The 16,906-nt window shown below is 42.5% G+C and overlaps 1 protein-coding gene across 2 annotated transcripts; it reads right to left on the bottom strand.

Annotated features, from left to right (window-relative positions):
* Nucleotides 1-1,550: 1,550 nt before the first annotated feature.
* On the bottom strand, nucleotides 1,551-13,665 carry CCDC181 (coiled-coil domain containing 181). 2 transcript variants are annotated; one of them, XM_056858383.1, is made up of 6 exons: nucleotides 13,581-13,665; nucleotides 10,157-10,317; nucleotides 7,302-8,297; nucleotides 5,648-5,794; nucleotides 3,812-3,966; nucleotides 1,551-1,791 (listed from the first exon to the last, which is right to left on the bottom strand). In XM_056858383.1, the coding sequence occupies exons 2-6, from the start codon at nucleotides 10,292-10,294 to the stop codon at nucleotides 1,629-1,631; spliced, it is 1,599 nt and encodes a 532-aa protein (XP_056714361.1). In that variant the 5' UTR covers nucleotides 10,295-10,317; nucleotides 13,581-13,665; the 3' UTR covers nucleotides 1,551-1,628. The 2 variants fall into 2 exon arrangements, with proteins under 2 accessions (XP_056714361.1, XP_056714362.1); XM_056858384.1 differs by having other exon boundaries at nucleotides 3,812-3,963.
* Nucleotides 13,666-16,906: the final 3,241 nt, after the last annotated feature.

Genomic DNA, 16,906 nt, shown 5'->3' with positions numbered 1-16,906 from the left:
TTCTAATAGTATCCTATCCCTCAAGAGCCACGGTTTGGAGAGCTGGGGAGGGTGGGGGCAGAAGTTTTTTGTTCTGCCTGTAGAACACAGCCTTTAGATCCAACTTTATATCCCTTTCCTAATATTTCCTTACCTTCTAAACCACTGTATTACATTTGCTCTGTCTTTGTAGCCAGGTTTTTTACTGGGAAGTAAACACTTGTGAGGTTTGCAGAAAGAACTTTGTATCCAACAAATTCCATAGGCAGAAAATAGTTCATGAAAAATTAGTACTTTGCATTCTACTCATAAGGATTTTTTTAAAGCTGCAATCCTCATCTCCCCCACACACACAGGAAAAGTTGTAGGCAGCTGACTGTGCGTGTGTATATTAAGTGCTGTCAAGTCACTTCCAACTCATGGCACTGCTATGAATCAATGTCCTCCAAAATGTCCTATCTTTAACAGCCTTATTCAGGTCTTGCAAACTGAGGGTCGGGGCTTCCTTTACAGAGTCAATCCATCTCATCATCCTCGTTTTCTGCTGCCTTCAACTTTTCCTAGCATTATTGTCTTTTCCAGTGAGTCTTTGTTTTCTCATAATGTGACCAAAGTATAATAGCCTCAGTTTCGTCATTTTAGCTTCTAGGGACAGTTCAGGTTAGATTTGATCTAGTACCCACTTAATTTTTTTGGGGGGTGGCCAACTGTATCTGTAACACTCTCTTCCAGCACCACATTTCAAAGGCATCTACTTTCTTCCTATCAGCTTTCTTCATTGTCCAACTTTCACACCCATACATAGGAATAGGGAATACTAGTAATAGTAATACTATGGCATGAATTAACTTGATCTTGGGTGCCAGTGACATAGCTGAATAGTCCAAAGCAAAATACTGAAGCAACATATTATCTTTTATCAGGAGAAACCAAAATGACACAAAACACCGTGAAAGCTTCCAAGTCCTTCATGCATGAGTCTTCAGCCAGCTGGGGGGAGCAGATATCAGAGGTCATGGCTCTTAAGACCTTGTCTTGCCAGCATCCTTGACGTAAGAAATTAAATAAAGGGTTTCTCCTACTGGAAATACAAAAGCTAGCACTGAGGTATCTGTTTCTGTCTCCTTCACTCCTCTTATTTTTGTAGTAACCAACCTGATGAGTTCTGGAGAAACAAAAGTCAAAAGAATGCACACAGGTTTGTGACTTTCTGGTTGCTCCTAATAAAAGGTATTACATGGCTTTTGTTCCTGTTAGAATGGAAGTAACACATGGAATGGTCATAGAACAATCGTACATCAGCCCTTGACTAGATGGTACAGTGACGGTTAGGAGTTAGCTGTAGCACATGTACGAGGCATCTTCTGCACTAGAACCACTAGAAGCTTGACATGAATGTGGTCTAAGAAGTTATTTTAAAATGACTTACGCTCCAATTGCCATATGGGCATTTATTTTGTGGAAGTAAGAACCAAGCCACTCACAAATACAGAACTATTTGGGGTGGGGGGTGTAAAATCACTGCAAAAATTAAGACATTATTGAAGGATTGTGAAAGATGCCTCTGGAAAAGCTGCTTCCGGGAGACAGTAACTCAAGGTATACAAGGTACTTCGTGTGACAAATTCTAGGCACCTGGTGACTAAGCCTCAGCTGTATTGGTCAGTGAAGCGAAGTGTTCTGGGATCAGAAATGGAACACAGGATGTTCTCTATTTGTTTTGCTCTTCGGGCTTCCTGCCGTAACTGTTTTGATCGCTCTTTGGCAGCCAGCATCTCAGCTCGCTTTTCCCGCCTCTTCTTTCTTAGCCATCTGCAGGGGATATGAAATATCATAAAGAACTTAATACGATTATCATTTCCATGTGTGCTGAAGATTAGCTAACAGTTCACAATTTTAGCAAAAACGGTTGCACTCTGGAATTGAATGAATTATTAAGTCTGTAGTTGACAATAACAAGGTAAGCCACAAGGTGTGCTACAGTATCTGATTGCAGTTACTGAAGAGAATGATATATTTTTAAGCTACCAGTAAGCAGTGAGCCTCTTACTGATTAAAGGGGCCTGCAAAACCACTTCATCTTACATATAAATAGTTGAAGATTTAACAACCGATGAAACTCCTGCCCCAAAGCATCTCTCCCTAATAGTTATTCACACTGGGACATTTTAGATATGGTGCCAAATCATGGTGAAAGAGTCCTCTCCCTCCATGTTCCCTTCTACCTTAAGCAATTGGAATGTACTAGTGACATGGTTTAGTGTAAACGTAGTCTGAGTGAGCATGATGTAGTGGTTAGTGTGAGACTAGGATCCCCAATCTACCATGAAGTTCACTGGATGACCTTGGGCCAACCTCACAACCTATGCTGCCCTGAGATCCTTGGGAGGAAAGGTGGGATAAAATATACCAGCTAGTTTGTTGATGCTGATGTAATGGCAAACTAGTTTGTTTGTCTCCAAACCACAACTGCAAACTACTTTTAAATTCTAGTTGGAATCCTGGTTTAGTGAGGAAGCACAAATCCTAGTGTGCCATTTCAGCTGTATCAGTAAACTATGCACTAAAATGGAGGAGAGGATGTAAGCTGCTTTGGGTCCCTACTGGAGAGAAAGGTGGAGAACTAATGAAGTTAAATAAAACAAACATAAAAAGGGGGAGCTGGTTGTGTTTTATGTCACAGAGCAAGAGACAGCCCCAAACCAAAATTAAACAGCTAATTTATGAGGAAAAACTCCAAATGATTTGAAGGGTTTTTATTTGAAAGAGATCTGCTAGAGGGACTCAAAACCAATTTCAAAAGCAGCCATGAACGTTTAAGCTGTTTAATACTTTTAATCTGGCAAACAGTGGAGGACTGGATGAGGATTTAATAAATCAAAGCTTATTTATTTTATAAAATTTATATCTCACCTTTCTGCCCTCACAGGGGTCACAAACATGGCTAACAAATTAAAATGTACATAATAAAATCAGATTTTAAAACTAGTTATTGAAGATGGAAGTGCTATGGGTGGGAACAAAGCCTGACCCAAGAACAGGAGTTATTGCAACACTGGATAGTGTTAAACTGCTAAAAAAAGTCAGGTGTGCATCTTGGAATATTTTAACCAACCTTACCTTTAGACAAGTATCAGAAGTTGCCCAGAATGCCTTTTACCAACTGAGGCTGGTTTGTCAGCTACAACCTCTTCTGGAAAATGCTGATCTGTCCACAGTCATACATGTCTTGGTAACATCCAGACTCAAGTACTCTAACCCACTGCAGATGGGGGGGAGTGTGCCCATGGGGCAGTTTGGAAACTTCAAGTGGCCCAAAATGCAGCAAAGATGGCCCTTAAAGGCACCTGCCAGGGTGATCATTTTAATTCAATGTTACACGGGCAGAAAAGGGGTTGTTTGGGTTTTTGCCAGTTTCTGCTTCTCACCGCTGATCCCTGCTAGGCTGTTGCTGGGAGTCCAGTGACCACCATGGGATGAGACCAGGAGGCACAGCAGGTTGTAGCAAGAGGGGAGAAAGTTCAAACATACTGGAGCACCACTCCGCTTGTGCTAGACAAGTGCAGCCTCCCCAGCCAAACTCTGACAGCCCAGGAAGTACAGTACTACAAGCCTTTGTGATACATGAGTATTGGTCCACATGGTGCAAATCAAAATGTAGTTTTAATTTAAAATTATTGTACAGAAGGACTACTGTTCATTCAAATGGAACTGTGTTCCCCCAACCCCCTTAGAATGTAGGGGACATGACAAATGTAATGTTCCTAATTAAATTGCTAAAGGAGGAGATGCAATGACTCTTTCTGGGAATTAACAAGGAATAAAAACTTACTGTTTATAAGCTTTTTCATTTTCTGCTGTTCTAGGAAGGAAGAATGTGCACTCTTCCTGCTGCTTCTGGCTCTCAAGCTGTTTTTCTTTCACCTGTTCTCGTTGTTTTTTTTTAAGCCACGACCTGAAAGCTTCATCTGGATTTCTGCTATCCTGCTATTTAAAAGAATGCATTTACAAATCTGCTTTGCTGTCAAACTCAGGAACAAACGCACAATGTACTGATTTATTAACAAAGTGTTGCCAACTTGACTGCAAAAATAAATGTGGCCACTTTTATGATTATTTGTCCCTATTCAAGAAAAACTGAGGCATAACCATTTACCATCCTACAAAATCATAGCATCATAGAGATGGAAGGGGCAATACAGGCCATCTAGTCCAACCCCCTGATCAATGCAGGATCAACTTAGAGCATCCCTGACAAGTGTTCATCCAGCTGCTGCTTGAAGACTGCCAGAGAGGGAGCGCTCACCACGTCCCAAGGCAGCTGATCCCACTGCTGAACAACTCTCACTGTAAAAAAAAAAAATCCTAATACCCAACAGGTATCTTTCCACCCATAATATATATCCATTATTGCAAGTCCTATCCTCTGCTGCCAACAGAACAGCCCCCTGCCCTCCTCTAAGTGACAGCCTTTCAAATACTTAAAGAGAGCACTCATGTCCCCCTCAATCTCCTCCTCTTCAGACTGAACATTCCCAACTCCCTCAGCCTTCTGGCCCCTGATCATGGAACTAGAAGGGTGAAAAGTCACATAGGTGTGTGGTCCTCAGGGAAAATAGGTATGCTGTAAGTCGAAAACACTACAGAACATTATGATTAGATACTAGGCTATACTTTAATTCAACCTTTACCTTGTCTGCATTCCTTGCTATCAGAAAAGTGACGTTGCCTGAAAAAACCAAGGTGTAACTCATTTGGTTTTTTCAAGCTGGTTAATCACAATAGAATTTTGCTTTCTGGAGTTAAACCTCCAAATTCACTGTGATCAAATGATATTTAACTCAATTAACTTTGCCCACTACCAACTTCCTAATGGCTTTGGTAGGAGATACAAAATAGTCATGCAAAATAGACTCTCATAAGTCCAGTAAAAAACTACTACAGCCCACACGGGCATGAAACACCCAAAGACACTTCTCTCTTCAAATTGTCCCCACACACACAAAGACTGCCTCCCACCAATAGACTCATCAATGCCACAATTAAAATGTCTTTAATGTGTTGAACTTGAAATATCCCATATTCAGCTGTCTGTGCAACCTCCTTTTTACTTTGCTTATATTTCACTGGAGCAACAATGACTTATACCACTACTTACCCACTGACTCTTACTTTAATCTTGCCTCTTCAAAACTCTTCACTTCACCTCCCCCTGAACTTGACCCTTTGCACAACTGTAGAGACCAATACGGCTCTATCTTTTCCTCCCCCCCCCCCACCACCATGCTCTTCTACATCTTCACGGAGCAGGCCAGCCATGAAATATATGCTAAATGAAATCAAAGAGATGTGTTGCAGTGCTCTAAGGGACCCCACAGTGACTGTAGTCAGCAAACCGGAAAGTTGAAAATGTTGCCTGGGGTATGCATAGGGTTATAAAATGAAAGGCAAAATGCCAATACCCAGATGATCATACATATCTGTTGACAATTCTATTGTGATAGCCTGGCAAGCAAGTAGCTGGTAATTGCATTACCTGTAGGAAAGTGATCACGGGTCCGCAGTCCATATGGATGCTGGCAGCTACCAATCTGAAATTAAAGGCTGGGCTGCAGCCCACCACTATCAAGGAATTTCACGCAAAGCACCCAAGACAACATCAACTTACTCTGCTGTTCAAATCTTCCATGTTTTTTGCACGTTGAATTCGTTTCTCTTCTTGCATTTGTCCTTTTTTCTTCTCCAGCCAAGCTCTGAAAACCGACTCATTTTCTTTCCTTTTATCCTCCTCCTGTTCTCTTTTACGTGCTTCTTCCTTGTGTTAATTTTTTTTTACGTTAGAATTTTTAAGCAGTCCCATTCAAAGCAAAGGATATAATTCAGTGTGTAAAAGCACTGCATTAAAAAAAATTTTCACAGAGCTGGGATATGATTATCAATGATAATTCAGTTCAAATGTCTACAATACCCACACAGTCTAATTATGATAAACAGCCTGGAAAACATTAACAGTATCCAGGTAAATAAATGTTGGGGCAAAAGGATGATCCCAGATGGCACAATTTTTAAGTGCTGGGTGTGCAGATATCTTCAAGACAGAAGGGAACTGTATTAACAGTCACATCTGTCCAAGCATATTAGCAAGATCAGAACAGGTGGTAACACTGAAGATTAATGACTCTCAAAGCAAAGCCTTATGGCATTTGGTACCTTTTTCACTCAGTACCATCCCTTATTTCTGGTTTCATAATACAGAAGAAAATTAATCAGAAGGGGAGCTACCATCTGCCCTAACTCTGCACTGACAGAAAGATGTATATGGTTCATGGGAACAGGTCGAATTTAGCCTGATTCAGATAACAAGATTTGAATGTACACACAACCCCATCTGTTTAAACTTCTAAATCACTGTATCTACTTCAGTAATCCTTAGTCCAGAGTAATCCTTTCTACTTTTAAAAAGCAAAATATGTAATTTTGTTCATAGGGTTCTACTCCCATCTCTTTACAATGCTTGATGTGGATTCCCTGGAATGTCCAGCTAAAAGGATTAGACAAGATTAAAGATCTCTGACATTCTGGAGATCTGCTGCCAATCCGAGCTGACAACAAATGACCTTGACAGATCAATGGTCTGACTTAAATACAAAGCAGCTTCATGTGTGTTTGTGTTCATGTGTACAGATTTTTTTAAATCATACAAATATGATAGAGTTGCAGATATGATAAAACAGGATAAATTATGGAATTCACAGCCATAACAGAACAATACTATAACAGAACAATACTATAAAATTCTGGAAACTGCCATGTCTTAGATGCTTTAGAAAAGGCATTAAAACTATCCGTACAGGATAGGTCTACAAACTGAAATTAGTCACAACAGTTAAACAAAACCTCCATTTTTCAAAAGTATTCTACCTCTGAATACCAGTTTCTGGGGAACTAACCAAGGAAGGTTATTGCCTTCACGGTCTGCTTGTAACCATTCTAGAAGTATATGCATGGCCAGTATTATAAAGCAGATGCTGGACTAGATGGACTCCTGATCTCATTCAACATATGCATGCTAAAGCAGCAGCACCCTCTAAAAGGTCCTGCTCCTCTCTCTGAAAACTAAAAGATGTACTCTGGTAAATATCCCTAAGTTCATTCCAAAGCTTCTAGACCAGGTTGAAACAAGCCTTGCCTCCTCCCTGCAAGTGAACTAGCTTCTTTTAATTATGGGACTTGGCACAAAGTCCTGCCTATTGATCTTAATAGGAAAGGAGGTGCAAAAGGAATGAGAACTCTAAATCTGTTCGTTTTCTTGGTACTCTCACCTGTTTCTTTAATCGCTCTCTTCTTTGTTCCATTTGCTTTTGCTGTTCCTTCTGCCTGGGTGTCAGACAATAGGTAGAGCTTCTGACTCCCACATTTGCCGACTGAACCCTGCGAGGGCTTTTCCCTCTTTCCACATTGCTTGTAATGTTGATGGCTGAGCTTGGACGGATGGCAGGTGGTTGAGGGAAATACAGAAAGCCTTCTCTGGAAGAAGAGCAAGATGTTGTAGATGACGGTATGAGGGACTCGTCTTTTGTTAGACAGAAAGTGCTAAAGACCGCAGTGTGGGAAGTTTTAGGAGAAATATGTTGAGTTTCAATGTCACTAAAAGAAACACTGAGTGGAGGGAAGAAGCCTTGGCTTTCAATGTCACGTATACTCAGGAGTTCAAACTTCCCATCTCTTTCTACTAAGATTTTGCCATCCTTGTGTTCATCATCCAAAGCACCGTTTAGAGGAAAAGATATATCTTCCCGTCCTGGTTCGTTAGAAATGTGGAACTGAGACAGCCTACCTGAAATGTCCCTTTCACTGTGAGGATCATTTTTATCAGCTTCAATAGCATTCAAAGGAGGGACTTCAAGATCGACTAGATGGTCCTTGAATTTTAGTTTCTTCTCTTTACTTTCATCCAAAGGTTCCTGAGACAACAGAAGTTTGTTGGCTTCTTCAATTTTTTCCAAGATGTAACGTTTTATTTCTTCATCATCCTCATCCAAGTCCTCCTGGTTTGATTCCTGACAGGAGCCTTCACTATCAGTATCAGATACTTGTTCCAACTGCTTTATGGGACGTCCAGGTACAGATTGTTCTTGATTTTGCAGCTCTTCACCCTTCAGAGGTTCTTCAGGATCTGGAGGCTCCTTTGAAGAATTCCCCCTCTCATCCTTCAAAGCTTCCTCAGGTTCAGGAGACTCTTCTGAAGAATTCATTCGTTCTTTTCTATCTTCTTCGTTAATACTAGCTTCAACCTCCTCTTCATTGTCTTCATGATTCTAAGAAGAAATTATAAATAACTGTTTGCATTAGAAGAGTAAATAATGATTTAGGTGCACACGGATTATGGCATTGATCCTACCTGGCGCACATGAGGCGAAAAAGCATGGGAGGTTCTGCCTCAGATTTGCCACTCTCTAAATGTACATTTTTTCCATCTGAATTCTCAAAACTCTGCATCGGGGCTTATTTTTGAGTTTTGGAAATTTGTCAGGGAGAAATGTGCCTTTAGAGAGCGGCAAATCCAAAGCAAAACCTCTCATGCGTTTTCCCCCATAGAGTGACATGCATATCTGCAATCCCCCAGCAATCATGTTCCCCTGAAATCATGATCCTGTGCCTAAGTGGATATCAGTGGGGTAGGCATATTATCAAAAATTACATCCCTTCCTTTACCGCTGCTGGAAGTCCCTTTGTTAGTTACAAAACATAGTTAGAATTCACTCCTATATTTTTTTCAAGGTCTGAAGGTCTTTTAAAATTTGTACATAACCTTTTGTGTTTTTTTTAAATTAACATTCCTATATATGTCATTAACCTGGATATCCTAACATTCAAGAGTTTCCAAGATAATTTCTGTAAGTTCCAGGGTGGTAGCTATGCTGGTCTCCAGCAAAAAACAAAAGCAAAAAAACAAAAACAAAAAGGAGTCTTATGGCATCTTGAAGGCTAAGAGATTTACTGTGGCATGAGTTTGTGTAATCCTCAGTTAGCAGCATGTACCTGACGACAAAGGCCTAGCCTACAAAAGCTTATGCCACAATGAATCCATTAGTCTTTAAGGTGCCACAAAACCTCCTTTCTGGATTTCCCCCCTTTCTCTGGTAATCAAATGACCTTTATAGCTGAAGTTCAAAATGTGTACAAACTTCTAGAAGAACTAGTAACAAGGTGCAACATCTTCAAAGTTATCCTTGGTCATGAGAAACCCAGGTTCAAATCTCTACTGAGCTGTGATGCTCCCTAGATGTCCTTGTCTCTATGTGTAAAGTTAATGTACTTCACAGTATTGTTGCAAAGTTAAAGACACTACATTTAACGCTGCAGAGAAAGGATACAATGCATCAGTAATATATAAATGATGCACATGCCTGGTGTTTCATTGCCACAGACATCACCATAATACAGATTCTAAGCAAATTTCGTTAATTTGCAACGTTCATTCAGGTTACAATTTTGCAGCATTTAGAATATGTTTGCAAGATCTGGGAAGGCAGCTGTAGTCAAATCAGAGAAATTAGGAGCGAACCAGGCACAGATGTGTTGCTTTTGGAGCCCTCTGAAATCCTAGTCAAGGATCCTCTGATATTCCTTTGCAACTTTTCTACATATCTGTTAAAAATTCTTTTTACTAAATTAAGAAAATAAGATTTTGCCACCTGGCATAGGCACACATGCACGTAAAGCATAATGCTCTGCTTATACTGTCCATGTTTTACTCTTATAATCCATCCTGGTTATTGTAGACAGTAAGCCAACCAACACCAATAATTCCTGGTTTAAATATACTATTATTAACAAACTTGTGTTGCCAGCAATGATCTAGTTAAGCTTTGGACACAAAATCCTTCCTCTCACTATTTTTTTTGTCTTCACATTGTTCTGAAGAAGCAACTACCATTACATTTTATGTTCTGTTCAGCAGAAGAGTTGTGTCTCTTCAAGCTTCCTGAGGAATGGGACAAAATGTACTAGAATCCACTCCAGAAATTCCCCCAAAATTTAGCAGTGGTTGTGTAGAAACACTGGGGGATGAATTCAGAAGGCCCTTTGGGTCTCAGCCTATTCTCAACATATCATATTTCACATGTCATTTAGATACCGACACAAGACAGCAAATGTAGCATTTTCTAAGTACCTGTGTGTCATCAAAGATACCTTTTTCCTCTTCATTAATTAGCCACTCAAGGTCCTTTTCAAAGTCATCTTCATATTCTCCAGTTTCTGTGGAATCTCCACTGTCAGCAGATTCACTAGGGTCTTTCTTGTCACTCATTGTGGATGTTGCTTAAAGTAAACCTAAAAATATGAAAAAAATAAAATAAATAGGTATTTAATTGCAAAGGAATTAGAGCTTACTGATGCCGTTTTTCCCCCTGGTACGCACTTATTCCATCCATCATCAGATATACATACGTCCATGTGGGCAAATGAGAAATAGTTGGTTATGGTGATCTTGGCCAGCAGCAAGTCCCATAACTACAAAGCATCTTTTCCAGTTGCTATGAGAGCAATCCTAATAAAACGTATTGAGAAGTAAGTCCAATCTTGTTTAATAGGCTTACTCCCAGCAAAGTGTTCTTGGGATTGCACTATGTATTTGAGAATGTATTGTTGTAAAATTATCTGTATATGCAGAGGTCTTTTTATTTGGGAAGTGGGATCAAATGTAAATTCAGCTCACACAACACGCCTTTGCACATCAGGATCTTGCAGTTGAGACAATCTGATGTGCAGAATACTCCTACGCTGTACTTTATATGCTTTTACTGTTTTGAAAAAACCCAGCTCCAACTGAATTTAGGGCTACTGTGATAAATTAGAAACAGCAGAAGCCTTCATGCAGACATATCCAATTTTTCTTTCCAGCCATTTACCCATCAATCATATGGAAACTAACATCTCACATGAGACAATTTTAACTGAATAGTACAAGGTCACAAGAATAATTCAGTGCCAGAAATACCAGGATGTACTGTCTAGCATTTTACCTTACTTTTCTAAACACCAAAATACAGACAAAAACTTTTTGTGGCTTGTGCAAAAGGTCATGGTCCTTCTGCAAGGACATATCAAAAAGTGGATAGGAAATCTCTATAGAAGCCAATGATAGCAGAGAATGACAACAATCACCTACAACTCATCTGGATTTTGTTGTTATTTACTTCGATGAGTCTGTTACACTGATCAGATTACAAGTATGCCTTGATCTAAAGGCACAGGTCCTTCAGAGATGAAATTATCAGTCTCAAGTTAAAATAATATTCAAAAGGTACTAGCCATCTCAGTTTTCACAAAATCATGAAAGACAGGAAGCAGTAAACCAAACAAGGGAGTCTTAACGTTATCAAAATTAAACATTTGGCTCAATTAATATTTGAAAGCATTACTTAATCATAAGAGAATTTAGTATTCTGGCCCTTCAATTCTATTCCTAGAAAGAAATGAGCGTAGGCTGCATCAAATATAGATGGTACATTTACAACAGAAGAAGAGTTGGTTTTTATATGCCAACTTTCTCTACCACTTAAGGGAGAATCAAACCAGCTTACAATCACCTTCCCTTCCCCTCCCCCTGTGAGGTAGGTGGGGCTGGGAGAGCTCTAAGAGTGCTGTGACTAGCCCAAGGTCACCCAGCTGGCTTCATGTGTAGGAGTGGGGAAACCAACCCAGTTCACCAGGTTAGGCTCCACCACTCATGTGGAGGAGTGGGGATCAAACCCAGTTCTCCAGATCAGAGTCCGCTGCTCCAAACCACCACTCTTAACTTCTACACCGTTCCTCTAGCACAGTGCAAGAGATATTAGTACTTTGCTCAGCCACTTGGGCTGCCCCCACTGAACACTTCCTGCATTTAATATGCTTGTATATATGTACCCTAAACCTGGTGTGGTTTTTTTTTTTAAAGGAAAGGGTAAAATTAAAGGACTTGCCTGATCCAAAAAATGTGGACAGCTCTGTTCTGATTTGCTCTCAGACAGTGAAATAGGAATGATATCTCCCTCCCTTTCCCTTCTCTTAGGCAGAGGGTGCCAGTTGCAATGAGCAGGAAAAGAAGCCTGGTGCCGCTTTCTGAGCTCTACTGCCCCACTTCGTTATTAAAACTTTTCTTCTTGGGACGTATTTATGATTAACGAAGTCGCATCTTCCTTAGGGCACCGACTCAAGGCATCTACCTCTCTTCACACCCCAGCGCTGCAAAGCCGTCAAATATCTCCTGGGGCGGGGAAACGGGCGTCAAAGCCTCCCTCCAGAGTCAGCTGCTGCCCCACTTTTCCAAACTCAAGAGGTATAATAACCCTGAGGAATGCCGCTCGGCAACAGCTGCCGAGAAGGATTAAGGTGACAGAGCTCCAGCTCGTGAGTTCCCTAGGCCAAAGCTGGCTATTTTTACACTGAGGCTCACTGGCTCAGTGGTAGAGCATCTGCTTGGCATGCAGAAGCTCCCAGGTTCAATCCCCGGCATCTTCAGTTAGGCAAGTAGATGATAAGAACATATAAGAACATAAGAAAGGCCCTACTGGATCAGACCAAGGCCCACCAAGTCCAGCAGTCGGTTCACACAGGGGCCAACCAGGTGCCTCTAGGAAGCCACAAACAAGATGACTGTAGCAGCACCATCCTGCCTGTGTTCCACAGCACCTAAGATAATAGGCATGCTCCTCTGATGCTAGAGAGAATAGGTATGCAGAATGACTAGTATCCATTCTAACTAACAGCCATGAATACCCCTTTCCTTCATGAATCTGTCCACTCCCCTCTTAAAGCCCTCCAAGCTGGCAGCCATCACCACATCCTGGGGCAGGGAGTTCCACAATTTAACTATGCGTTGTGTGAAAAAATACTTCATCTGTTTTGAATCTCTCGCCCTCCAGCTTTAGCAGATGACCCCGTGTTCTAGTATTATGGGAGAGGGAGAAAAACTTGTGAAAGACCCCTGCCTGAGAGCCTGGAGAGCCGCTGCCGGTCTGAGCAGACAATACCGACTCTGATGGACCGAAGGGTCTGACTCAGTAGAAGGCAGCTTCATGTGTTCATGTGTATGTGAACACCTAAGGAGCATCTTTGGCGGTCGCCATGGCAGCCGTCAGAGCCCCCCCCCCTCTCGGGGTAAAAGGCCGCCACCCCCTTCCAAAATAAGGGCTGGGCTCCATAGCTAGGGTTGCCAGGTCCCTCTTCACCACCAGCGGGAGGTTTTGGGGGCGGAGCCTGGGGAGGGCGGGGTTTGGGGAGGGGAGGGACTTCGATGCCATAGAGTCCAATGGCCAAAGCGGCCGTTTTCTCCAGGGGAACTGATCTCTATCGGCTGGAGATCAGTTGTAATAGCGGGAGACCTCCAGCTAGTACCTGGAGGTTGGCAACCCTATCCAGAACCGACGCCAGCCTCGGGGAGGCCTGCGGCGGCCTTGGCCGCAGCCGCCGAGCTCATATCCGGAGCCTCTTGCGGCCGGAGCTGTCACTTTCGGCCGCCTTCCGTCCCACCCAGCGGCCCCCATCGACGGCGGGCAAGCCTCGGCCCTCCCTAACCCCTTCATTCCCCCCCTCCCCTTCCCCTCTTTCACCTGCAGACGGCGACCCGCCTTCCATGCCGTTGTCATGGTAACCGCGGCGCCCACCGGCCTGCTCTCATGTTCCCTAGCTTCCCCCCTCCCGCACTCACCCAGCACAGGACGGCGGCTGTGAAGGACCAAACCGCAAGCCCACCGTCACGCAGCGCGCGCGTCCCCGTCACCATAGCAATCGGCCGGCCAAGCAGATCTCGCGAAAGGACAAACGAGAGGCCTGCCCTCCGGCCCGTGCTGTCTCCTAGGAGACGCCGCGCGGGTTGGGGGGGGGGCCGTGACCGTTTCCGGCAGGCCTGAGTTGGCCGCTTCAATAATAATGTGTGTGTGAAGTGCCGTCAAGTCGCAGCCGACTTATGGCGACCCCTTTTTTTTGGGGGGGGGGGTTCATGGCAAGAGACTAGCAGAGGTGGTTTGCCAGTGCCTTCCTCTGCACAGCAACCCTGGACTTCCTTGGTGGTCTCCCATCCAAATACTAACCAGGGCTGACCCTGCTTAGCTTCTGAGATCTGACGAGATCAGGCTAGCCTGGGCCATCCAGGTCAGGGCTCAATAATAATAAACCCATTCAAACTATTCCTGCGGAATGGCTGCAGGGGGAGAGGAAGGTGGCTGTTCTTGTAGACGCAGGCTGCACCGTGGCAGGCATTTCATCAGTGAAGTAGGAAAAGGTTGTACAGCCATGTGGGTCGATGCAAAATCACCAAAACAAGGACAAAATCTTGGCCATTTTTGGGGCAATGGGGGTGTGTGGGGGAGGTAGTTGTGAATTCCCTGCATTGTGCAGGGGGTTGGACTAGGTGACCCTGGCGGTCCCTTCCAACTCTATCATTCTATGAAAATCCATGTAAAAACTTTTTTATTGGGTCAACCCAATTGCACAGTGTTTTTGTGCTAATTTGGTTGGTCTTGTCTGGGGGTGGGGGTTCATCAATGGTCAGGAAATATGGATTAGCTATCCCATAACTTCCTATGCAGAACAATTAGTTATGCTTATTCAGAAATACGTCTGGCAAAATTCGATAGGGCATAGAATGTGTGCTGAAGATAGCAGCTATGCAGTTTGATCCTTTACATGCTTAAAAGCTAGCTCTGTTGAGCTCAGTGGGCCTAACTCCCAAGTAAGAGCGCATAAAATTAGTCTGGAGATTCCCTTTCAGCACATGCTACCAGAGAACTGTTGTCCACATGTGTGATCTTAGGAGCAAAACAGGATTGTTTAATTCACAGTGGGTAGCCGTGTTAGTCTGTCTGCAGTAGGAGAAAAGAGCAAGAGTCCAGTAGCACCTTAAAGACTAACAAAAATATTTTCTGGCAGGGTATGAGCTTTCGTGAGCCACAGCTCACTTCTTCAGATATTTAAGGCACTGCAAGGGTGTGCATAGTTTCTGTTTGTGCTTTTTAGGGTTGTCAACTCTAAGTTTGGAAATTCCTGGAGATTTGGGGATGGAAGGGCAGGGTTTGGAGAGAGGAGGGACCTCAGTGGTGTAGTCTACCCTCCATAGGAGCCATTTTTTCCAGGGGAACTGATCTCTGTAGTCTAGAGATCAGTTGTAATTCCAGAAGACCTCTACTCCCACCTGGAGGTTGGCAACCTTATTTTATAATTTTATTTCTTAATGTTATTTATTTATTACAACATCCCACCTTTCCTCATGGAAATTGCTTCTCATCTAGCAAAATGGAAATTAGAACAAGACTGTATTTCCTTTTCTCATTCTGCCAGTTTCTTCTCTCATTTTCCACTTTCTATTTCATAGCCATCTTGCGTTATGCTCCTAGTCAGCCCTCTTCTGCTCCATCCACTGACAATTTCCTCACTTTTCCATATCCAGTATTACACAACTGGATTAATTATAACTGTTTAACCAATGTGTTGTCCTAGCAATATGGATACCTGCTGAGTGATGATTCACCCACCAGTATAGAGACAAATGCCCTGATTTGAATAGACCCAGCTAGCCTGATCTTGTCAGATCTCAGAAGCTAAGCAGGATCGGTTCGGATTACTATTTGGATGGGAGACCTCTAAGGAATACCAGGGTCATGATGCGGAGGCAGGCAGTGACAAACCACCTCTGTTAGTCTCTTGCCTTGAAGACCCTACCAGGGGTCACCATAAGTCAGCTGTGACTTGATGGCACAAAAAGAGAGAGACAAGTTTTGAGTCAGCCTAATTATGTATCTGTGCCACTATATAATTTGAAGTGGCTCAAATGTTTTTTTTGCAAAGCACAGAGGTGATCAAACTCCAATTCTTGCTTATTAATTATGGTTAATAAATCAATTCTTAGTGTGCCATACCTGCAGGCATGTTACACCAAATTAAAGGTCTGGCCAAGATATATGCTTAGGGCATGTATTATGACTGTGCTTCTTTGATCCAAAACCTATATTGGGATGTAAAGCTGCTTAAATACCATGCCCTCATCCAAACTGCTTTTACATATTTTAATTGAACAAGGAACTAGGAACTGCAATCAAGGAACTAGAAGCTAAGAACCAATTTCAACCTCATGAATACAGTCGGTATCAAATGGCAGTGTTGTTAAGCACTTGTTGACAGGTGGAAACCATCAGATGACCACTGCTGATTCTGATCAAAGGTATAATATCCAAATGTTTAGCTTTAAACCTTTTCTGCATGTAGAATGAATGTTCAACTGAGCTTCAAAAGAAGACTTCAGTTTGTAAAATTAGAACCACAACCCAATTAGAACCACAATTAGAGCATTAATCAGAATTAACCAGGGTGAAATTAGATGCTTCATGCCCTGAGCACACTAGTGACAAACTTGTGTCTAAAAGGCATCTCACCTTACTAAACCTGCTATAGTTACAGGGTCCAACATTCACCTCCTTAAGGTGACTTCCCTTAAGACTGTTCATACAGCTACAGCAAGACTTTGTGTCTTTTCTATGGTGGGCCTGGTCCACTGGAATGACCTGCCAGAATGGATGAGGAGGGCATCTTCACCTGCAACATTTAGGAAGATACATGGTGGGGGAAAGTGCCATTAAGTCACAGCCAACTTATGGTGACTCAGGGTTTTCGAGGCAAGAGATGTTTAGAGGTAGTTTGCCATTGCCTGCCTTTACATAACAACCCAGGACTTCCTTGGTGGCCTCCCATCCAAGTACTAATCAGCCTCAGACGTCCAGATCAGAGCAGGAAGGCATGTAAGGCAGTTTTATTCCAGAGGGCATTTGGTGGAAGACAAATTGTTTCATAAGGTTTGGCTTTGCTTGTTTACTCCTGTCTGTTTTAAATCTGGAGTGCTTTTAAATTTGTAATGCACAAACTTTATTCTATTTTAATTGGGCTT

The sequence above is a fragment of the Euleptes europaea genome, chromosome 12 (assembly GCF_029931775.1).
Source record: "Euleptes europaea isolate rEulEur1 chromosome 12, rEulEur1.hap1, whole genome shotgun sequence".
In the NCBI taxonomy this organism is placed as follows: domain Eukaryota; kingdom Metazoa; phylum Chordata; class Lepidosauria; order Squamata; family Sphaerodactylidae; genus Euleptes; species Euleptes europaea.
Note: the sequence above shows the minus strand (reverse complement) of the source record. Positions and strands in the feature narration are given on the sequence as shown.

Bases quoted from the DNA above. Each gene is read 5' to 3' on its own strand.
- CCDC181 (XM_056858383.1), bottom strand. From the start codon at position 10,294: ATGAGTGACAAGAAAGACCCTAGTGAATCTGCTGACAGTGGAGATTCC. The intron at 5,795-7,301 runs GTGAGAGTACCA...AATTAACACAAG, and splicing joins GAGAGCGATTAAAGAAACAG to GAAGAAGCACGTAAAAGAGA. The intron at 3,967-5,647 runs GTAAGTTGATGT...TCTTTTAAATAG, and splicing joins TGGAAGATTTGAACAGCAGA to CAGGATAGCAGAAATCCAGA.